Source organism: Dicentrarchus labrax, unplaced genomic scaffold (assembly GCF_905237075.1).
Source record: "Dicentrarchus labrax unplaced genomic scaffold, dlabrax2021, whole genome shotgun sequence".
NCBI lineage: Eukaryota > Metazoa > Chordata > Actinopteri > Moronidae > Dicentrarchus > Dicentrarchus labrax.
The window spans coordinates 9,631,377-9,655,877 of NW_026136723.1; the positions used below are offsets into that span (position 1 = coordinate 9,631,377).

A 24,501-nucleotide genomic window follows, 5' to 3' on the forward strand; every position below is an offset into this window, starting at 1 on the left:
TAAGGATCAGCACACCTGATCCCATGGTGGTCTCTGTCTGAGAGGAAGTGAAAAGCTGCCCCAAGTGGAGGAGTTCAGGTATTTTGCAGTCTCATTCACCAGTCAAAAGGCTCACAATGCTGAAGATTGGTTAAGTTTCCAGCTACAATTATGGTACTTAACCTGAAAGCTCTCAATTTACTGGTCCATCTTTGGTCCTGTGTTGCACAGTCAGGCTAGTAGTAACTGACAATGTGAATTTAATCACAAAGGTTGACAGAAAGGAGCTCTATGAGGTCTTTGTATTTAACTTAAAGAGAGGCAGGTGAGGTGCACATGGAAGTCTCTGTACAATAGTGGGGAGGAGACTACATCTCCCAACAGGCCATGGGCACATGGGAATCAGCAAGAGGAGCTGAAGAAAGCTGCTGGGAAAAAGAAGGCACTACTAACTATGATCTCTTACGCTACACATTTTCAAAGCTGATAATCTGCCATCTGATTATAAATGGAACACAATATTGATCCGTTAGCATCAATAAAGTCAACAGAATGAATAAGAAAGAAAAGGTAGGGAGAGAGGAAAGAGAAAGAGGTGATTTCTTCTTTGGTGAATGTGCGATATTTGGGTAATTCATATCACGTTAGTCTGTCTTGGCAGCCCATCCCCCATGCACTCCCTCTCTCTTGGATTTTAATTCTCACTTTCTATCTCTTATTCTCACACAAATGGAAAAAGATAAGATATGGCACAGTAACAGAGAGATATTGTAAAAATAGAGAGATTTGATGAAATTTGATGTAAAAGAGTGGAGACAGATAAGAGAGGGGTTTTATTTTGGGAAGATGGATGGTGTTGGGAATGGGAAAACAGAGGAGGAGGAATGGAGAAGCTTGTAGACAGGCAGCAACAGAGAGGGAGAAGTGGGGGTGAGTTCATATTGGGGAGGGGGGTGGTGGTGGATGGTGGGAGACTAGGCTACATGACGTTTGTTTCCATGGTGATGGTCTCTCTGTCTCCCACACGTAGGGAGATGGTGTTTTAATGTGTGTGTGTGTGTGTGTGTGTGTGTGTGTGTGTGTGTGTGTGTGTGTGTGTTTGTGTATTTCTGCATTTGTGTGTATGTGCATGTGTAATGGCATTTTTGTCAATAAATAACCAAGCTCTTGTTGTTGGCATATAGAAGGCATTTTATTGATACAGTACTACAGTAAAACCACAGCTATGAATGATCTCAGTTTGCACTCCCAAATGCTTCCGGGCTTCACACTGAGGCACACTGCACACCCTTGTTTCCTTTGGTGAAGTGAAAGATGCTTTTTAGAATACAGACGCTGCACAAACCAACGTACAGCTCATTCAAAATAAGGGCAGCTTTTACGTCTCATCTCGCTTCGGGGGTGAGGTCCTTGTGCCCCGTCACAAGGTCTTAACCATCCTGGTGTTGCATTTTAGGGACCACTGAGATGAATTTGACACATTTTTCTAATTGAAAAAGCCGCATATTCTCAACCTTGTGTCTTAATTTACTATATCTACACTTAGGAATGCTACATTTGAGGCAATCAGGATGAAATTAACCAAAACCTTTATGTTCAAATGCATCTCTGCTAGCAGACAGCCACCAAACCCAATTTTCGGTTTGGTTTCAATTGGCTGATCAATTGCGATGAATCGGTCTATCTTCCACCTGAGCTCTGTGTTCCTGCCATCCAGCTTTTCACACACTGATGACTGTAATAATGGTTAAAAATAGGACTGAGTGGGCTGATGTCTTACCATTTGGCTTGGAAACACTTGGATATGATTGGAGGCTTTTAACTTTATTGAAATTAGACACGTAAAAGCCGCAGCTTGGTGTGGGACTTGGAATTGAATTTGGGGGTAAAATGCGGGACGGTTTGCCAGCTTTGAGATGTCTGTGTGTGATAGACAGTGTGTCAGTGTTTATGAGAGATGTGATAGAGTGTGTGTGTTTTGGAGAAACAGGCTGATATCTGTGTGGGGCGTGACCGGCATGGCGAGAGGATCCGACTGTCGCGCCGGATCCACCGAGCTGAAGGGAAGGAGAGGAAGAGGAGGGGGAGGAGGAGAATGTGGCTTGGGAATGGACATTAATCTTAAAGGCAACATTGCCATCTGGTGTCTGAAGCATGTACATAATAAAACTGTATTGAATGTGTATATAAAAGGTTATGAGTACAGGCATACACTAATTGCATAGAGAAAAACACCTTAAAATATGCTTTTATGTCTATACCTAACTGAATTACACACACATGCACACACACCCTTCCTCATTCACATTCAGGCAGACAACCAAACACTAAATTGAGCATGCCGGACCAGCATCGGTCATTCAGAGGATTGGCAGTTTTTCATGCCAACATTGGAGAAGATGATTCAGAGTACACATTCGTTTCACTCCATTGACTTGATATATTACTGTTAACACCCACAAGAGTCTCTCCCTGTCTCTCTGTCTCTCTGTCTCTCTGTCTCTCAGCACACACACACACACACACACGCAAACTCTACATAGATATTTGTCTCAGATCTTTAATTAAGTTTTCGTCCTGCCTTTTCTCTCTCTGTTTGATGTAATGTTCTTTAAAGATATAAGATATGACAAATTTAAAATTACATTCTTTTATGTCCTTTTGAGAGCAATGAAGTTAAGTATCAGAATTTTAACCTAATCAGCTTAGGGGAAAGACAGAACTGGTTCTCCACAAACACAAACAGGTCAAAGCGACTCTCACCTAAAGGCTGTAAAATGATCCATGGAATAAGAAGAAACCTTAGCCTGATGATTGAACTGCAGTGCAATTGTCGGTAGCGATTCAGAAGGCTGCAAACAGGCTAAAGAAACACTTGATAGAACTCGTGTCCGAACACACTGCAATTTCATAACAGACCCTTGAACAAAATATTTGTACAAATTGCATGCCCTATTACATGAACAAAATAAAATCCAAAGAAACAAACAAGGATGATAGCTGGTTTATGTTGGTAGACATGTTGCTGTTTGAGTTTTAATTAAAACTCAAAACATACACTGTGCAAATCAATATTTTTCTTCTGAACAATGGATCAAATTACTGTTATATAAAAGGTGTTGCTCACAGAGACAAATTGAAAAACGACTTTTACCTAGTTCTTCAATTCCCCTCAGATTTTTGAAGCATTTTAGCATCATCGTTTTGTTCTGTCTCACACACAGTGTGTCTGGCAGCTGTTTTTAGTAAAAGGTTATGATAAACCCACTGTATGCTATCTGTATAGAACCAAAGGCAGACAGACATGTTAGCAACTAGCTTGTAAACTAGCCTTTAGCAGGTAAAGAGCCAGATATTTCTCTCAGGAGTTGGTGGAGAGCAAAATAGAGCTAACAGGTGAATATGCAACTCACATAACCCAACACAAAAATGCTAACTTTGTTTCTGCTAGATCTGTAAATGAGCTACATATTAGTCTCATGAATTTTAAAGGGCCATAATATGTCAATATTGTGTTAACAGCTTTACTGGCCACTAGAAGCCAAAAGGTCATTCAACATGATCACATCAAACAATCAATCAATCAGTCAATCAATGTTCTATGTATACTCTTTCTAAAAGCAATATATATATATATATATATATAGAGAGAGAGAGAGAGAGAGAGATAGACTTTATTAATCCCTGAAGGGAAATTGGGTCGTCATAGCAGCCAGGTACATTTAAATACAATAAAATACAATAGAGTAAGATACTTAGATAGAAAATATAAAAAAGATAAATAGGTAGATAAGGTGCAAAGAAGTTGTATTTGCAAGATGGTGGTAACAGTACTGATGATATGATGGTAATGTTATTGTTAATAACACTATATAATAATAACAACAATAATAATAATATGTATATGTATATATAATATGATGAACAGAACTGAACAGATATACATGTATACACATATTTATAATACATTAATATTGATATAATGTAGATATGTGTCATATATTCCGCCTGTGCAAGGTGTGCATACATACATAATGCAATATGCAATATATATATATATATATATATAATATGTACACACATATATATACACTAGATATGATATCATATATAGCATATGTATAATAGATACTTGACTATACAAGATATACATACAATAAAAATATATTATAAATAGAAATAGAAATAGAAATATGTAAATAGAAATGTGAAAAAAGATGAAAATATTGTATAAATATGATATATAATATCAACTTGGTTTATATTAACCTATATCACATATGATATGAAGTAGATGTTCCACAGGTAGATTTAGTCCAGTTCTGTCATTGTGGATCTGACAGAGGCAGATGAGTTATAGAGTCTTATTGCAGTGGGGAGGAACAATTTTCTGTATTGTTCCTTAGAGCAGCGGGGTTGAATGAGTATGTTGCTGAAGCTGCTCTTTAGCTTGTTCACTGTAGTGTGGAGGGGGTGAGAGGGATTGTCCATGATTGCCAGCAGTTTTGCCAGCATCCTGTCCTCCACCACCTTCTCCAGGGTGACAAGCTTAGAGCCAACAACAGACTCGGCCTTCTTAATGAGTTTGTTCAGCTTGTTGGCGTCCTTTTGCTTTTGGTACCACTGTATTGAAGTGAATAAACTTGAAAAAAGTTAAAATCTTTGATTGATGACGGGTTAATAATTTAGCTCAATGCAACAGAAATACCTTTACTAGAAAGGTTTCAATCTAAAACCACTATTCTGACAGTCAGAATACAGCAGTCACAAACCGACCACCAGAGGGAGCTCTAAGTTAGTTAATCAGTTAAAAATGGCTCCCCAAGTCAGATGCCAGTTTCTTCTAAGAGACAGCTCTGTCCATCTGTTTAATGCCCTTCAGCCTTGAGATTGAGACCATCCATAGCTGGAAGCTGTCAGTTTTAACTCACTGGAAGAATGGCTGCGGTCACAGAGGAATTGAAAGTCACACACTGAAATTCTCCTTCTGCACGAGCCCATGTTTCAGATATTACAAACTAGTCCATCTGCATGATGCATACACCGATCAGCCATAACATTATGACCACCTGGGCACCCCATATGTGTAACAAACAGTGAAGCACTGTGTGTTCTGACACCTTTCTATCAGAACCAGTTTGACCTACAGTAGCTCGTCTGTTGGATCGGACCACACAGGCCAGCCCTCACTCTCCACGTGCATCAAAGAGCCTTGACCATGACCCTCTCTCCGGTTCACCACTTTTCCTTTCTTGGACCACTTTTGATAGATACTGACCACTGCAGACCAGGAGCACCACACAAGAGCTGCAGTTTTGGAGATGGTCTGACCCAGTCGTCTAGCCATCACAATTTGGCCCTTGTCAAACTCGTTTAAATGCTTACATTTGCCCATTTCCTGCTTCTAACACTACTAATCAACTTAAGGACAAAATGTTCACTTGCTGCCTAATATATCCCACCCACTGACAAGAGCCATGATAACCAGATAATCAGTGTTATTCACTTCCCCTGTCAGTGCCCACAATGTAATGGCTGTTCGGTGTATACAGTAGATGTAAAGCAGGTTAGTGTAATTACTCTAGACATGTGTAAAGAAAACACAAAGTCATTGAATTAAAATATCTTTTGCATCACTTTCAGTTGTCTAAAGGGAAAAGATGAACATGTAGAAATATTTCTTTTGTCAATTTCCCGTGTATTTTTAAATGTAATTTGATCAAATGTTCTTAAGTTGACCATGTTATATTGTTATTATTACTGTATGATAAGGGTTATAATGACTGATAATGGTACAGTGCTTGCGATGGTTGTAAACTGTCTTCCACCTGTAGTTTGCTTACATAATAGTGTGAATGACCCTATGCAGAAGGTCACATGCTTCATTTCACCCCCTGATAGTCCATGAAAATATAGTTCAAGCTCTGCTCACCACCAATGGGACCAAGAGGCTGGTTTTTACATAATTACTTCGGGATTTCCTAAACCACTAATAGAAAGCAAATATGGATCCTCTTTAGTTTAGATGTTCTTTTCCTGACATGCACCAACAAATGTCCAGCACACAATGACATACAGTGTAAGACAATACTTTTGCTGCGATGAAGTAACATTTGTCAGTAGCATTTACTTTTACTTTATACTTCAACTTCTACTTTCACTGTTTTGAAAAGATGATGCAGTGTTACAGATGAACACTTTTACTTTTGATACTTTAAGTACATTTTACACATAATATTTTTTACTGAAACAGCTCTGTAATGAATTGTATGTATCTATCTGCTTCTCCACCAGTGCATGCTGGGATAGGCTCCAGCTCCCCACGATCCCTAACAGAATAATACTGGATAGATTTTCCAGTCTGATTGTTATAAACCTTTTCATATGGGAAAGAGTAATACGTGTTACCTTAATGTCTTTGGGTTGTAATTTTCTTAATGACCGAGTTAAAGGTCACTTGCTCAATTTCATCATCTTGATTTGTTTTCTCAATCCTCTTTTGGTAACGCCTTAAGTCAGTGATACTGGGTTTGCATAATTACTTTAGAGAAGGAGGAGAGAAACTGAATAAAAGTAAGTGAATACTGACTAAATGCTTGACATTTGTACAAACAAACTGCAGAAACAAAAGCTGGAACTACAAGGTAGGCCTAATGATCTTGTGTCTTTTTAAAAAAAAATCTTTTTCCTCTACTATAATATAACCTTAGACAGTGATAGCACTGAAATTGTATGATTTGTTTCCCACTCTACTTAGAAAACCAGAATTACCCCTCATATTTATGAAAAATTAAAAAAAATTAATTTAGAAATACATTTGAAAGTCATAGAATTTCACCTTTTATGCCAATAACACACACACTCAGCTATAATGCTGAAATGGCAAAACCATGTTCTGTTACTGGCCCTATAAAATACAAGTTGATGACAATGTTTTGCGCATGTTTCTGTTTCAAGGATGAAGAAGACACTACTGTTTGTCCTCATTCTCTCAGGTCAGAAAAGTGATTGTGTGTGAATGTCGTATTTAAAGGTTTGAGGTAGACACACATTTGCAGTGGGTGAATGGACAGTCTCCATAAAGAGTGATCATTGTATTATTATTGTATTACAGTATTATACGAATGTAAATGAAAAACAGTCCTTTATCCATCAGGGTTGTCTACACTGTCTACAAAGATCACTAGAAAGTACCACTATATAAAGATATTAAAGACCTGGGCTGAAGCTCAGAGTTACTGCAGAGAGACGTTCACTGACCTCGCCACTGTAGAAAATCAAGATGACCACGACAGGCTGCAGCGTATATTACAGGGCGATGGAGAATATGCATGGATAGGACTTTATGATTACCTGACCAGATGGAAGTGGACGCTGGGAAATGCAGACTTCAACAATGACACAGATTTCAGCAACTGGGTACCACATCAAACTGTCCCTAATCCCAACAACAAAATCTGCACTGCGATGACAGCAGACGGGCTTTGGTATGTCACTGCAAGTGGAGCAAAACATCCTGCAGTCTGCTATTATGGTAAGAAGACTTCAGTTCAGTTCAGAGTTGCTCTATTAGAATTTCCACACAAAGAAAATATTCTTCAGGCAATGCAAGGAAAAAAGTTATGTGAAACGCATTCATTTAGTTGGACATATTGGTTTAGTGGGTACAGATAGGTAGGTTTATAATTGATTTTTGATCTGTCTTCAGTGTTTCTCTCTGTGTATCCAGTGTAGAAACATTTACAGGGACAAATTGTGAGGTTTATATTTGAATGTTTTACCTGTCCTTAAATCTGAGAACTGTCAGCCATCTGTCTTCGGCAATACATTCGGCTAATATCCTTGTGGATCTTTTTAACCCTTTATTTTCTCTTTTCGGTAAAATAAAAGGCAAAGAGCTCATCTCTGAAAGTCAGGGTACACTTGTACAATAACTGCTCTGTGAAGACTCTACTTAGCAGTGCTAAGAGCCAAAAGCCACCAAATCACCAAAGTCAGGGGGATTTATCCACTGGGGACCATGAATATCTGTACAAAATTTCACAATTATCTATCAAATAGTTGGATCAGAGTGGTGGAAACACCTACATTGCCACAGTAGAGAAATACTGTTAAAACTGGACAACTGGACATATTTATCATGTGACATTTTCATATTTATAAAAATATGTGATTATATTATTGTACACGATCTTGATTGTAATTACAATGGAATCAATGCCTTTGCCTGATTCAGTACATCAGCTATTGACAGTATTGAAGATGTAAATGCATCATCCTTTACTTTAATAACCACCATAACCAGTTTTCCTTATTTTCCTTTTGTTTTCTTTCAGAACAAGGTCCATCCACGTACATTTTAGTGACAACTGAAATGTCTTGGAAAGACGCTAATTTGTACTGTATGTCCAACTACACAGGCCTCGCCAGTGTGAGGAACAATCTTGAGAATAATAACATCTCTTCATTGCTGTCAGAAACATCCTGGATCGGTCTCTTCAAAGCAAAGTGGGCTCGCTGGTCTGACCAGAGCAGATCAGTCTTCTCTAACTGGAATGAGGGCCAGCCCAAAATCAATTGGGACACTATGGAATCGTGTGCTGCACTCAACACAACCACAGGAACGTGGTGGGATGTTGACTGCAATTCAAAGCACTATTTTATTTGTGAAGAGTTTAAAATTCGGCACAAAAAAACTTTCAAGTTAAAGTTTCAGTCTGAGGCCGACCTGAATGATCCTGCTGTCCAGCAACAGATTTTAGAGCAGGTACCCTAAATTTACGCATGTAATGAATATTTATATATACATACATACATACATACATACATACATGTGTATATATATATATATATATATATATATATATACACACACACTGTGTATATAGAGCATATAGCATGTAGGATCAGCTCAGTTGATGTGCTAGAACGTGGCTTTTTCTAATCTAACCCCACAAAATAATGTAGAAACATAAAGATATTCTCCTTGGTTTGGAAGTAACACATGCTAACATTATATCAAATAAACATACTGTTTATTTTAGACAGATGTTTAAAAAAGACACTAGCGCCCATACACTGTGTAGATTTAAATTTTCCACAAAATAAAATAAAACGCATTAAAATCCCAGGAAAGTTAGAAATCTCTGGATTACGTCCTTATTTTCATCATTACATTCTCTGCCAGTGGAGGAACAGCAAAGGAAGACACGTGGTAAAGGTTGTTGTGATGTGATATTCACAGTTTTTTTATTTTTGTTCCTCTGCAGCTGCATGCTAAACTGGAGAAACATGGATTACCAGACTTCAAACTCCGCTGGGTTGAGACGGATGGACAGACTTTTCACAAGCAAAAGCAGGAGGAAGAGGAAGGTATTCTGGTTTGAGTTTTTCTAAATAAGGGAGATATTTCTATACTTTAATAAAGTATTTAAAGCAATATCTTTGACACACCTATACACCTATTTGCTTTCTTGCTGAAAGGTAGATGAGAACACCAATAAAACTCTCATATCTGTTCAGATAATAAGCTGATAAACAGGTAGCGTTATCCTGGCCAATGAAACAAACAAGATATGATGTTTTACTGAGCTTGACTTGCTTTTCTTCCTCTTTTAGGGTCGAGTGGCTGAGAGGTCATTGTGCAGAGGACAACATGGTCTTTCTATAATTCAACTCTCTCCAATAAGAAATGACTAATTTAGCTGCTTTCAATCCTAATAATTCTAGTAATAACTGGCTTCAATGTATTTAGTTGCCTACCGTGTAGCTACAGTTTTTTAATGACTTAAAATGTTCATTTCACCGGATATTTGTTTTCAGTTTAGAAAATGCTGAAAACACAGATTCCTGCTTGTGACTTAAGAACATGTAGTGAGGTTTGAAATTAGGTTAAAAAAAATATAAACATGTTTTTAAACATGACATATTTTAAATGTTTTATGAGTCCTTGTAAAGTCTTGTGAAATTCCAAATCTTTTAATGTTTGATGTTTTAGCAGCTTTTTCTGCCTTTGACATATGTAATCCTGTTAATGATAAGCATCATAGTTAACATCAGTTATGATTTCTTACAGTGTGTTTTATCTTTTGTTTGAAGCAAAGGCCAATTTTGTGTGTGTGTGGTACTTTATTAAATATGGAATGTTAAAGCAATGCTACATCATCCAGCAATTTCCTTCATTTGATACTTAAATACATCCAAGTGTACATTTCAGGTAGACATTCTTGGCAGGGATGTCCTGATCAAAGTTTTGTCCCTGATTGCCTAAAACATTATTACAATATTAAGCAATGTTTTCAACATTCAATTATCAACCTATCATCATAAATAGAACATTTTATTTACAATGTACTAATTATTGTATTAAAAAGTAAACATCCAAAGAGAGTGTATTGCTTGATTCTGAGGCTTTGAATGACCCTATGCAGAATGTTGCATGCTTCATTTCACCACTTGATAGTCTATGAAAATAAAGTTCAAGCTCTGCTCACCACCAAAGAGATGAAGAGGCTGGTTTTTAAAATATGGGTCCCAGTCTGAGAAAAAAGGCAGACGATGAGTGGAAATGGATCCTCTTTAATTTAGATGTTAATTTCCCGTCATTGACCAACAAATGACCAGGAAATACCGCTTACATTTGTCAGAAGAGAATATAACATCATCCATGTAACATGACATTGCATACACACAGCAGTGGTGGAATGTAACTTACTAAAGTACTGGACACTCAGTACAAACTACAGTAGTACAAATTACTTTATAATTTTACATTTGCTTAGTTACAAATTACTTTTCAGATTTTAATGTTTCATCCCCCTTCCTGTCCAGTGAAAACCATGTATCTCCACACTTAGTGATTTTTAGGGATGTCCGATAATGTCGGCCGATATTCACAAAAAAATGTAATATCGGGAATTATCGGTATCGGGTTTTTATAACCGATGTTTGTTCTGTAGGCTTCAGCATTTCCGAGCCTGCATGAACGCAGCATAAGACGTTTACTGGCCCGCGCTAGATGCCGTATAACAACAACAAAACAGCTAGACTGGTTGGTTGCTAACCGTGGCTAACAAGCAAACAATTTAAAGCTGAATGATTTTAATATTAACACAAAATAAGTGCAATGCACCTTAAATATTTGACCCTGCTATGAGCTGTTCCTAAACCAAACTAACAATTAGCTTAGAATTTACATTAGCACTCCTTCATGTGAATAATATATATATATAATATATAATATATAATAATAATACAATTAAACACATTAACAAAAGCTAACACTTAGCTAGCGATTAGCGTTAGTGCTCTTTTCAGTATTAATACAATGAAAGTTGAAGTTGTTCTCTTATTTTGCACAGACAGTGTTTACATTTGGAAAGCCATGTTGCATTTATGCTTGCATCCAGTGGGGCATCACAATAAAATTAGGCATAATGTGTTAACTCCACAATAGGAGATATGTTATGTTGTTACTTTAACAGTTTTGGTGTAAAAAGCCTGCATATATCGGTATCAGGTGATATGATAAGTAGACATGGAATGTTGTTTTATTTTACTATATGTATTGTTTTGCTACCAGTACACCCAATTTCCCCACTGTAGATCAATAAAGGTGTATCTCACATATATTGTATCTTATTATAAATATTGGTTCTGGTACAGTGCTTAAGATGGAATTAAACTGTCACATTTATTGTGCCTAAATAATGGTGTGAATGACCCTTGAGCAGAAGGTCGCATGCTTCATTTCACCACCTGATGGTGCATGAAAATAAAGTTCAAGCTCTGCTCACCACCAATGAGACGAAGAGGCTGGTTTTACATAATTACTTTGGGATTTCCTAAACCACTAATAGAAAGCAAATATGTCTGAGAAAAAAGGCAGACGATGAGTCGAAATGGATCCTCTTCAGTTAAGATGTTCATTCCCTGTCATGCACCTACAAATGACCAGAAAATACCGCTGGCACAATGAAATAACATTTGTCAGAAAAAAATATACTGGACCCTCAGTACAACCTACGGTAGAAAAAATTACTTCATAATTTTACTCCACTTAATTTGCTTAGTTACAAATTACTTTTCAGATTTGAATGTTTCATCCCCCTTCCTGTCCAGTGAAAACCATGTATGTCCACATTTAGTGATTTTAATTGTTTTTGATAAACTGAAACATCAGTGGGTTAAGGAAAATCTTCTACTTCTTGCATTAGGTGGAAAATGCTTTGACATAAAGCTGAAAACATGCGTGATGTGTGGTTTTCACAGGACAGTCACACTGCAAACATGTGATGATCTTATAGAATATGATGCATTGCTGTGGATTAAATTACCTAACCGTATATATATGTATATTTTAAATACATATATAAAGATAGATAGTATGACAGACTGATAGTTACAATGAGCTGAACCTTAAACATCTAAAGCAGTCAAATACAAGTACATTTTGCTGATAATACTTTATTTATTTATTATTGATTATACTTTTATTCAAGCAAAGTTTTGAATGTAGGCTAATGACTTTGGTATTAGTACTTTTACGTAAGTAAAGAATCTTGCTATACATAATGCTACGTATTAGTGTTCTTTTTGTTTTTTTAGACTATTTGTATGTACTGTATATGGAATTTAACTAAAGATAATGACTGAATCATTGTACTCAATTATATGTTTAGGGTATTTCGGCTTTATTAAACTAATTCATACTTAATGGGTGAGGTGATGCAGTGTTACAGATTAACACTATTACTTTACAAAGTACATTTTGCTCTAAATAGTTACATATTTTTAGTTAAACGCAGGTAGCTATGTAATGAATTGTATGGTATCTCTCTGTCTGCCTCTCCACCAGTGCATGCTGGGATATGATCCAGTCTCCCCACCACATTGGACAGACACTGGATAGATTTTCCAGTCTGACTGTAATAAACTTTTATATGGGTAAGACTAATACCTGTTGCTTACACGTCTTTGGGCTGCAATGTTCCTAATGACAAAGTTAAAGGTCACACGCTCAATTTCACCATCTTGATTTGTATGTTTCCTGTTTTCAGAAGTCAGGAACAAATGTTTGACAGAGGGTTTGCATAATGACCTTAGAGAAGGAGGAGAGAAACTGAATAAAAGTAAGTGAATACTGACTAAAGGTTTGACATGTTGGAACAAACTGTGTGAACAATAGCTTGAACTTGACAAGGTAATGATCTTGTGCCTCGTTTATTTCTCTCTTCTCCTTCTTTTTCTTCTTCTTCTGTGATATGACCTCTGCCTCAGACAGTTGTAGCACAGAAATTTGAAAGGTTTCCTACTAAACGAAAATAAGAATTGGACCTCGTAGTATGTAAGAAAAATTTATAAAATGTAAATGTAGAAATACAATTTAATGTTATAGAATTTCACTATTTATGAAAATAACCCTTAAGCTATCACCCTGAGATTCAAAGCTTATACTAATCCAATGCGAATATTAAGTTATCCCATCCCATTCTTTAGGAAAAACCAATGTTGTGTTACTAACTTGTTGTTTTTTGTATGTTGAGGAGAAATTAATGTATGCATGTTTCTATTTCCAGGATGAAGAAGACACTACTGTTTGTCCTCATTCTCTCAGGTCAGAAGTGATTGTGTGAGAAAATTGTGTTTAACAGAGTGAGACACACATATTTAAAGAGGGTGGATGCAGTAAGATGAACCCTTATAATGCAATAACACAGTATAATGTGATCCAGTGCAACATCATCTCAAAGTATTGAATTCAAATTTGTACAGAATTGAATCACAGTAGCTCTCCGACTCCAAAAGTGATCATTTAACATTTAACAATGGTTGTATTTGTTGCATGGTTATTGTGTTACAGTAGAATACATGAGTGCAAATGAAAAGCAGTCCTTTATCCATCAGGGTTGTCTGCACTGTCTACAAACAGCATCAGAGAGTATCGCTATGTGAAGATGTTGAAGACCTGGGCTGAAGCTCAGAGTTACTGCAGAGAGACGTTCACTGACCTCGCCACTGTAGAAAATCAAGATGACCACGACAGGCTGCAGAGTATATTACAGGGCGATGGAGAATATGCATGGATAGGACTTTATGATGACCTGACCAGATGGAAGTGGACGCTGGGAAATGCAGACTTCAACAGCGATACAGATTTCAGCAACTGGAAATCAAATGAGCCTAACAATCAGTACTCAAAGGAAAACTGCACTGTGATGAACCACGTAGGAAGATGGCGTGACTATTTATGTTCGGAACAAAGACCTGCAGTCTGCTATTATGGTAAGAGGATTTCTACTGAGTTTAGCTGAAACTATTGTTCAGGCACTGAAGGTGGTGGAAAGACAAAAGTTAAGTTAAAGCTTCCATCCAGTTGGACATCTTAGTTTAAAAGAGCAACCAGTTTCAACCTCATGGGATCTTATTTACAGTGATAATAGTCAAATATGTAGATTAATGACACCTGGGTTTCTACATGGACAATACACTAGAAATTATTTCTTCATGAAATGAGCAACAACAAAGAATCATGTTGCATTTGCTTATTTACATGATTTTTGAATATTATTATTTTACATGCTCATTTACAATGGATCCAGTTCCTTTGCCTGTCTCTTCCATCAGTGCTTTAGCTACTGACAGTATTTAAGTTGTAAATGTATACCTTTCTTTCCCTTATTAAGGTTATATATACAAAATTGTTTGTCATTCTAAGTCAAAATACCAACCCATTTTCCTCATTTTTATTCTGTTTTCTTTCAGAACAAGGTCCTTCTAGATACATTTTAGTGACAACTCAGAGGACTTGGCATGAAGCCAGGGCATTCTGTAGGTCCAAGTACACAGACCTTGTCAGTGTGAGGAACAGGTCTGAGAATGACCACATCATCTCACTGCAGCCAAAAAGAGCTTGGATCGGTCTCCACAGAAACCTGTGGGCTTACTGGTCTGACCAGAGCCACTCAACCTTCACTAACTGGAATGAGGGCCAGCCTGACAACAATGGGGACACTATGGAATCGTGTGCTGCGGTCAACACAACCACAGGAACGTGGTGGGATGTTGACTGCAATTCAAAGCACTATTTTATTTGTGAAGAGTTTAAAATTCGGCACAAAAAGACATTCAAGTTAAAGTTTCAGTCTGAGGCCGACTTGAATGACCCTGCTGTCCAGCAGCAGATTTTAGAGCAGGTACCCTAAATTTACTTATATAATGAGTTATTTCATGAATTCTGGTATATGGGGTTAGCTCAGTAGATGTGCTAGAACGTGGCTTTCCCGCCACAAAATATTGTAGAAAGCTAAGCTAAAGATATTTTCCTTGGTTTGGAAGTAACACTTTATCGCTACTTTAGTAAACTAGTAAGCAGGCCATGCTACGATTTGCTTCCATTTTATCAAATAAACATACTGTTTCATTTTAGACAGATGTTTAAAAAAGACACTAGTGCCCATACACTGTGTAGATTTAAATTTTCCACAAAATAAAATAAAACGCATTAAAATCCCAGGAAAGTTAGAAATCTCTGGATTACGTCCTTATTTTCATCATTACATTCTCTGCCAGTGGAGGAACAGCAAAGGAAGACACGTGGTAAAGGTTGTTGTGATGTGATATTCACAGTTTTTTTATTTTTGTTCCTCTGCAGCTGCATGCTAAACTGGAGAAACATGGATTACCAGACTTCAAACTCCGCTGGGTTGAGACGGATGGACAGACTTTTCACAAGCAAAAGCAGGAGGAAGAGGAAGGTATTCTGGTTTGAGTTTTTCTAAATAAGGGAGATATTTCTATACTTAAATAAAGTATTGAAAGCAATATCTTTGACACACCTATACACCTATTTGCTTTCTTACTGAAAGGTAGATGAGAACATCGATAAAACTGTCATATCTGTTCAGGTAATAAGCTGATAAACAGCTAGCGTTATCCTGGCCAATGAAACAAACAAGATATGATGTTTTACTGAGCTTGACTTGCTTTTCTTCCTCTTTTAGGGTCGAGTGGCTGAGAGGTCATTGTGCAGAGGACATCATGGTCTTTCTATAATTCAACTCTCTCCAATAAGAAATGACTAATTTAGCTGCTACCACAATGTTTCAATCCTAATAATTCTAGTAATAACTGGCTTCAATGTATTTAGTTGCCTACCGTGTAGCTACAGTTTTTTGATGACTTAAAATGTTCATTTCACCGGATATTTGTTTTCAGTTTAGAAAATGCTGAAAACAGATTCCTGCTTGTGATTTGAGAACATGTAGTGAGGTTTGAAATTAGGTATATACAAATACATACAAATATAAACATGTTTTTAAACATGTCATATTTTAAATGTTTTATGAGTCCTTGCAAAGTCTTGTGAAATTCCAAATCTTTTAATGTTTAATGTTTTAGCAGCATTTTTCTGCCTTTGAAATTTGTGAACCTGTTAATGATCAGCATCATAGTTAACATCAGTTGTGATTTCATTGTGAGTTTGTTGTCGTCGTCGTCGTCATCATTTTCCTCATGTTCATCATCATTATCACCATCAGTCACTACTATTAGTGTAGTTGTTGCTACTGTTGTTGCTGTGCACCTTTGTCTCTGTCCTTCTGTCTCTACCTCTGTTATTAATTGGCGCTATACAAATAAAATTGAATTGAATTTAATTGAATTTCTTACAGTGAGTTTTATCTTTTGTTTATAGCAAAGGATGATTTTGTGTGTGTGGTACTTTATTAAATATGGAATGTTAAAGCAATGCTACATCATCAGGCAATTTCCTTCATTTGATACTTAAATACATCCAAGTGTACATTTATGGTAGACTGCTTTGTAACAAGACAGGGGTAATTTTACTGCTTACATTGCAATAAACAAGATGGAGAATAATAAAGTACTGTTTTGGCCGGGATGCACTGATCAAAGTTTTGAGCTTGATTACGAGGGTCGCCGTATTGGGGTGGAAAAGACATTATTAAGGGCCTATGACTAACAGGGGCCCTAAATTTTTTTATGATTTTTCACAGTTCTGGTGCATCATTAATATAATATTTTATTTACAATTTACTGGTAAAAACAGCCGGAGTTGTTTTTCTGACGTTCATTAACTCTGGTGAGTTACTACAGCAAAACTCTGAATTAACAAACAAGATAAAACAATGCCCACTACACACCTCCGCAGCCCTCCCTAGCACCATCTTGATTGTAATGATTCTGGTCTGCCATCAAGTTAGTCACAGAATTAGCGTTAATTAGAGATAAGATGATATAATCTACTGCCTATGATAAATTCTTTTTCAGTGAAAACAATGGTCAGCACAGGCTAAAAGTGAGAAGCTGGTAGCTGAATCTTTTCTATACTGATCTTTGCTAATGAGAAAGAGGAGAGATAACAGCCATGCTGCCATCAGAGGTCCCTGGTGTGATCAAAACATGTTTTACATTCACACACTCTAATTTTTAGTCACACATCCAGTGAAATGCTCACAGTGTGGAGCTGTCTGGTGTAAAAGAGAGCAGCGCTGCAACACTAGCAAGCTGAGGTGGACAAAACACATCCAAGTTCAGTAAAGAAAGAATCAGATTGTGATCCACTTTATTTTAGCCCATACTGATACATTTAAATTTGCCTGGATCCCAGATTCAGCTCAGGACATCATGGGTCTGTTATTTAAACCAGGTGTTGTGGATCATATTTCATCTTCTCACTGTTACATGTAAAAAAAAACTCTCACAGAAACGCAGCCTCTTACATTTTTTAAGGAGTGTGTGTAGCTGATTTGTGTTGGTAAAGTGACATGTTGCAATGATTTAATTAAAACTCTTCAACATTTGAAGGATTTAAGGTTATTTAATTGTCATTAACAACGTATAAGGTATCGTGAAATTCAGAGTGCATTTCCATTTATGCTACTCGTAAAAAACAAAATACAAACAATATATACAAGTGCCACAGACCGGTAGTCTACAGACTTTTTAGTTACAGTTATGATGCTGTTTGTCTTAAAGCACGTGGGAATACTCTCCTGTGTTAAAGCTTCTCTTTAATATTTTTTATCTGAACCATTGATAAATGACTATGTAACTCTTTGTTTCTCTCAGGTCTATGTAGCCTTTTAGTGTCTCTCAGCTCATTGTTTTGGTTTTACAGCCCAAAACTTAACTGTCTCACTGCTCATAACGTTGTTTCCAACAGCAGCAGACAGCTGTTTTTAGAGCTCTATTTCATACCTTTCAGCCTTGAGATTGAGACCATCCATATCTGGAAGCTGACAGCTTTAACTCACTGGACAAATGGCTGAGGTCACCCAAGAATTAAAGGCCACACACTGAAATTCACCATCTGCCAGTGGTATATTGGCAGATATATTTTTTGTCGATTTCTTATGTATTTTCAAATATACTGAAGTAGACATGGAATGTTGTTTTATTTTACTATATGTATTGTTTTGCTACCAGTATACCCAATTTCCCCACTGTAGATCAATAAAGGTGTATCTCACATATATTGTATCTTATTATAAATATTTGTTCTGGTACAGTGCTTAAGATGGTTGTAAACTGTCACATCACATAGTGTGAATGACCCCTGAGCAGAAGGTTGCATGCTTCATTTCACCACCTGATGGTGCATGAAAATAAAGTTCAAGCTCTGCTCACCACCAATGAAACGAAGAGGCTGGTTTTTACATAATTATTTTGGGATTTCCTAAACCACTAATAGAAAGCAAATATGGGTCCCGGTCTGAGAAACAACGCAGACGATGAGTCGAAATGGATCCTCTTTAGTTAAGATGTCCATTTCCTGACAGGTGCCTACAAATGTCCAGCACACAATGACATACAGTGTAAGACAATACTGTTGCTGCAATGAAACAACATTTGTTAGAAAAGAATATAACATCATTCATGTAACATTGCATTTAAAACACAAAAGTGGTACTGTACTTAAATACAAACTGAAAGTACTCTATACATCTGCTCTACTAGACTGCAAATATTGTACTTTTAACTCGACTATTAGCTTTATTTACAAGTTACTTATCAGACTGCAGTCCTTCATAACTCTCCTGTCCAGTGAAAATGTCCACATTTAGTCATTTTGAATTTTTCTGATAACCTGAGACATTCCATGTTCCTTTACGGGTTGAGAAAAAGAACACTCGCTCAATTTCACCAGCCTGATTTGTATCTTTCTTAATCCTGTTTACTAAAGTCTGGAGCAAATTAATGACAGTGGGTTTGCATAATTACTTTAGAAAAGGAGGGAGAAACTGAATAAGAGTGAGTGAATACTTACTGAAGGTTTAACATGTGTCGGAACAAACTGCGGACACAAAAGCTGGAACTCTACAGGTAGGTCTACTGATTTTGTATCTTTTATTATAGCACTGAAATTGTTTGCTCTACCTAGAAAACAAGAATTAGACCTGTCATATGTATGAAAAATTTATAAAATGTAAATCTAGAAGTAAAGTTGGATGTCAACCTTCTATATCAGTAACACTTAAGCAATCATGCCAAGATTCAAAACTTACTATTACCAAATTTGGCTAACACTAATCCAATGCATTAAATTAAATTATGAGATTAGAAGATTTTGTTTACGCCACTGGTTCTCAAATTATGGTACAGCAGCTACTAGGTCCTTAAAAAATAAAATTAATGAATTTAAAAACATATACTTTCAAAATACTACTAAATTTCAACTAAACCATGAGATTGCTGAAATGTAATTTAAAATAGGTTTTGCATTACCTGTAATATTCTGTTTAATAAGTGGACGTACAATGAATGGAGAACTGTGGATCAGTAGTACCCCTTTTCCACCTAATTAACTCTGGTTCTTGAACTGGTTCAACAATAAATAGACTTATTAGGAATAAACGTGTCTCCTGCGTGACCTGTCTGTAGCAGAATGGGTCGATATTTTCTGAGGTGGTACATGGTGTAAAAAGTTTGACAAACACTGGTTTAGGCAAAACCAATATTCTGTTAGTTTTTGTACAAAACACAAGTTGCTCTCTTTTGTATGTTGAGGAGAAATTAATGTGTTGTGCATGTTTCTGTTTCCAGGATGAAGAAGAAACTACTGTTTGTCCTCATTCTCTCAGGTCAGAAGTAAGTGTGTGTGAAAATTGTGTTTAAAGGATCAAAGTCACCTCCAGTTTTTACAGAATTGAATCACAGTAGCTCTCCGACAATCTCCAAAAGTGATCATTTAACATTTAACAATGGTTGTATTTGTTGCATAGTTATTGTATTACAGTAGAATACATAAGTGCAAATGAAAAGCAGTCCTTTATCCATCAGGGTTGTCTGCACTGTCTACAAACAGCATCAGAGAGTATCGCTATGTGAAGATGTTGAAGACCTGGGCTGAAGCTCAGAGTTACTGCAGAGAGACGTTCACTGACCTCGCCACTGTAGAAAATCAAGATGACCAAGACAGGCTGTAGAGTATATTACAGGGCGATGGAGAATATGCATGGATAGGACTTTATGATGACCTGACCAGATGGAAGTGGATGCTGGGAAATGCAGACTTCAACAGCGATACAGATTTCAGCAACTGGGTACCAAATGAGCCTAACAATCAGTACTCAAAGGAAAACTGCACTGTGATGAACCAAGTAGGATGATGGCTTGACTATTCATGTTCGGAACAAAGACCTGCAGTCTGCTATTATGGTAAGAGGATTTCTACTGAGTTTAGCTGAAACTATTGTTCAGGCACTGAAGGTGGTGGAAAGACAAAAGTTAAAGCTTCCATCCAGTTGGACATCTTAGTTTAAAAGAGCAACCAGTTTCAACCTCATGGGATCTTATTTACAGTGATAAAAGTCAAATATGTATTAATGACACCTGGGTTTCTACATGGACAATACACTAGAAATGATTTCTTCATGAAATGAGCAACAACAAAGAATCATGTTGCATTTGCTTATTTACATGAACTTTGAATATTATTATTTTACATGCTCATTTACAACAGATCCAGTTCCTTTGCCTGTCTCTTCCATCAGTGCTTTAGCTACTGTAGATGAAGGGCTGAACTGCACATTGTTTCGGATGAGGATGGCTACACCCCTGGCCCTACTCTGAAATTTTGAATGGAAGATTTGTGAGATCCAGGGCCTGTGAAGGCGATGGTGTTGGTTTAATTTAAGATGTGTTTCTTGTAGAAACAACACATCCTCACCAAAACTCTGAATACGTTTAAATACCTTATTTCTTTTGATCGGTGAGTTAAGGCCATTTACATTCCAGCGTAGGAAATTAACCACTCCATCCCTGGCTAGGGCAGCCTTCTTCACCTGGTTACTTGCCATATGAGAAGAATATGAGGATACAGCCTGTAAGTGAACTGGTATTTACTGGAGAAATCTAGAGACAAGGGGGAGATAGTTACATAAACAGAAAAAACGAGATGTAAATGTTGCCAGGGGTGAGAAACAACAATCAAAAAAAGTCAAGAACAGAGTAGAATGACCATTAAAGGGGAACACAGGGCATTCAGAACTAACCCAAACACTGACAGAGGAAATTCCCTGACAGTGCACCTACCCACATCCAACAGGGTTGTGCTCAAGGATATACCTAGCCTTAAGAGCACTGTGGACACATGGAACATATGTATGTAGCTATTAGAAGCCCTGAGTAAAGTGAAGTCTCCACAGAATTGAAATCTATATGCACTAAACTCAAGTTGTGCTAAGGGTAAAAATAAAATATATATGAAAAATAAATACTAACAAAGGGTAAAATAAGGAAGGAGGGCAGGGTGAGCCAACCTTAAGTCAAAAAAAAAAACATTAACAAAATGATGAATTATGGAGAATTATGGAGGAGGCCAGCAACGCCTTTTAAAGGAGCCCAAAAAGAGGGGAAAAAAGTAAATAAATAAATAGAGTAAAAAAGATGACTCAATATATAATAATGAAATTAACAGGATAGAGAAAACTGTTTGGGGGGTCTGGTACAGCTGAATAAGATAGTGGCAATATAACCAATTATACAGACCTGTTAAATGTCCATGGTATTAAACCGCAAATAACACAGTTAGTAAATGCCTGCATAGTTTGTCCATCAGCAGTTTTAGATCACACTGTCTAACCGGGTTCGGCTGTATAACCTCTTTGAAGAAAATGGAGGCTGAGGAAGGCTCGTCAAACTTGTGCTTTTTGTCCTGGTATCTGACCCGCAGTTTGGAGGAATACAGGTTAGCTTCGGGTTCAGAGACCGTTTTTGGTCCCCTTCGTGGCATTTTCGTGCACAACGAAGGCGTGAGGTACCTCAATAGTCGATAAGGATAACTGAAAAATAAATAAACAAATGGTGGGCTTCACATAAAGCGAATTTAAAGGTCTACGTCACAGAGCGACTCCCGCATGTGTCTCACCACCTGCAGCGCATACCGGAAGTCTATTTGAGCTAGCGTTATCCTGGCCAATGAAACAAACAAGATATGATGTGTTACTGAGCTTGACTTGCTTTTCTCCCTCTTTTAGGGTCGAGTGGCTGAGTGGTCATTGTGCAGAGGACATCATGGTCTTTCTATAAATCCACACTCTCCAATAAGAAATGATCAATTTAGCTGCTTTCAATCCTAATAATTCTAATAAGAACTAGCTTCAATGTATTTAGTTGCCTACCCTGTAGCTACAATTTTTTAATGACTTAAAATGTTTATTTCACTGGATATTTGAAATTAGGTTTTAAAAAAAAAACATGCTCTTGTTTATGTCATATTTTAAATGTTTTATGAGTCCTTGTGAAATTCCAAATCTTTTAATGTTTGATGTTTTCGCATTTTTCTCTTTGACTTATGTAATCCTGTTAATAATCAGCATCATAGTTTACATCAGTTGTGATTTCTTATAGTGTGTTTTATCTTTTGCTTTTAGCAAAGGCCTCTATTGAGTGTCTGATACTTTATTAAATATTGAACAATAAAAAAGACTTTAAAGTTTATTGTGAAACACACACAAACACACACCGGCAGAGCGAAAAATAATTGACCGAAGCTGCTTTTGGCAGAGTGAGAATCCAGTATAATTATTAATCTTGTCTTAACCTCTAGTATGATGGCGTTACCTTGACCTTGTAGGCGAGTAATTAAAGTTCCAGTCTGATTGAAATGCCCGTCTGTCTAGAAAGAAAATATTTTTTAATCATTGGTTTTAATATAAAGAGTATAATTTATTATTAATTATTTGATTAAAATAGCAGATAGTATAAACTGTTCTGTTTTAAGGTGTCTGACTGAAAAGTGCAGTATGTGTTCTAATGATTTGTCTTCTATCTGGTGTTAACAAGCTGTGTCGCTGGTGGGGGGCATGATGTTTCTCCACAGAAAGCACACTGTAAAAAATATCAAGGTATAATTTAGTATATGGTTGTGTTCGGACCAACATTAGGATTGCGTGAAAAAAACAGCCTCCTTCTTCCTTCGGGAATGTGCCGATGCAGAGGTCGTCAGAAAAAAAACTGGACCTGGCTCAACCTTTGCCGCAATATGCTACACCATTCAGCAAGTGCAGATTGCTTGGTAACATGAAGGGAGTAATCCTACTGTTTAGACTGTGATCGACAAGACTGCTGTTTTGGTCAGCGATCAAGTTTTTTTAATCTACCAATACCAAGTCTGGTCTGATCCTTTACCTAAATGTTTCTACTTGATAACCGAAGGCCATGGTTAAAACCTGTAACATTGATAAACTTCAGTTGAGTGGATTATAATATGGCTGAAAGTTTGACTTAAAGAATGTGACTCCTGAAACTGACGTGATCAGGTAGAGACTATCACTCTGTTTAGTGATCTTCTACCTCATAAACAATCTTTGAGATAATTGCTGCAGACAGCAGACAACCCAACAAAAGTTTTATTTGGCCTGCCACTAAGTTACAGACAGAATTAACGTGCTGACAGCTGATACAGCCTACCACAAGCAACGTTTTAAGTTATATTTCTACCAACACACCTACGCAATCTTTTCGTTCATTTCAATGAGACCATCCGCGTCTCGGCTGTGGGGAGTTTAATTTGGCTAAACACAAATCATCATCTTTAACTTTAAAGATTGGTAAAGATCTTTTCTGATAGAATTAAAAATCATTCTACTGTGTTTGCCCTCCAATAAGCCTGTGAACTCATGGATCTAAGGATCAAACCTGCATTCCAGGATCAGGTTTTATTGTTACCTGTAACAACACACTCACACATCACATAACCTTTTTTTCACATTGCTGTTTTTGATCTGGATGCCCAGTATTAGTCATAGTGAAATAAAGTGAAAAATCACCACCCTTAGAAGTGAGATTAATCAATTTCTTGCCAAAGTAGCTTCGCCTGCTAAAACAAGACCAAATGGGATGCATGAAGTACTTCTGAGTTCAAGAATGGTCTTACTTAATTTTTTGCAGTGCAGAGGATCTGATCAGGCCTAGAGTATGAGCGTCCTCTGACATTGTAACAAGCTTTCTGCCAGCACAACAATTCCTGCTGTTTGTAATTAGTAAAGGTCTCCCTAA

General features: G+C 37.0%; 2 protein-coding genes across 2 annotated transcripts; both read left to right on the plus strand.

Moving 5' to 3' along the window:
* Positions 1–6,593: 6,593 nt before the first annotated feature.
* LOC127357933 (uncharacterized) lies at positions 6,594–10,364 on the plus strand. The gene is made up of 6 exons (XM_051390533.1): positions 6,594–6,623; positions 6,937–6,974; positions 7,136–7,513; positions 8,400–8,746; positions 9,249–9,351; positions 9,598–10,364. The coding sequence occupies exons 2-6, from the start codon at positions 6,938–6,940 to the stop codon at positions 9,609–9,611; spliced, it is 879 nt and encodes a 292-aa protein (XP_051246493.1). The 5' UTR covers positions 6,594–6,623; position 6,937; the 3' UTR covers positions 9,612–10,364.
* A 2,788-nt stretch (positions 10,365–13,152) lies between these two features.
* Positions 13,153–16,600, plus strand: LOC127357931 (C-type mannose receptor 2-like). Its single transcript, XM_051390527.1, has 6 exons — positions 13,153–13,180; positions 13,557–13,594; positions 13,885–14,262; positions 14,743–15,173; positions 15,632–15,734; positions 15,981–16,600. Exons 2-6 carry the CDS (start codon positions 13,558–13,560, stop codon positions 15,992–15,994), a joined length of 963 nt encoding a protein of 320 aa, XP_051246487.1. The 5' UTR covers positions 13,153–13,180; position 13,557; the 3' UTR covers positions 15,995–16,600.
* Positions 16,601–24,501: the final 7,901 nt, after the last annotated feature.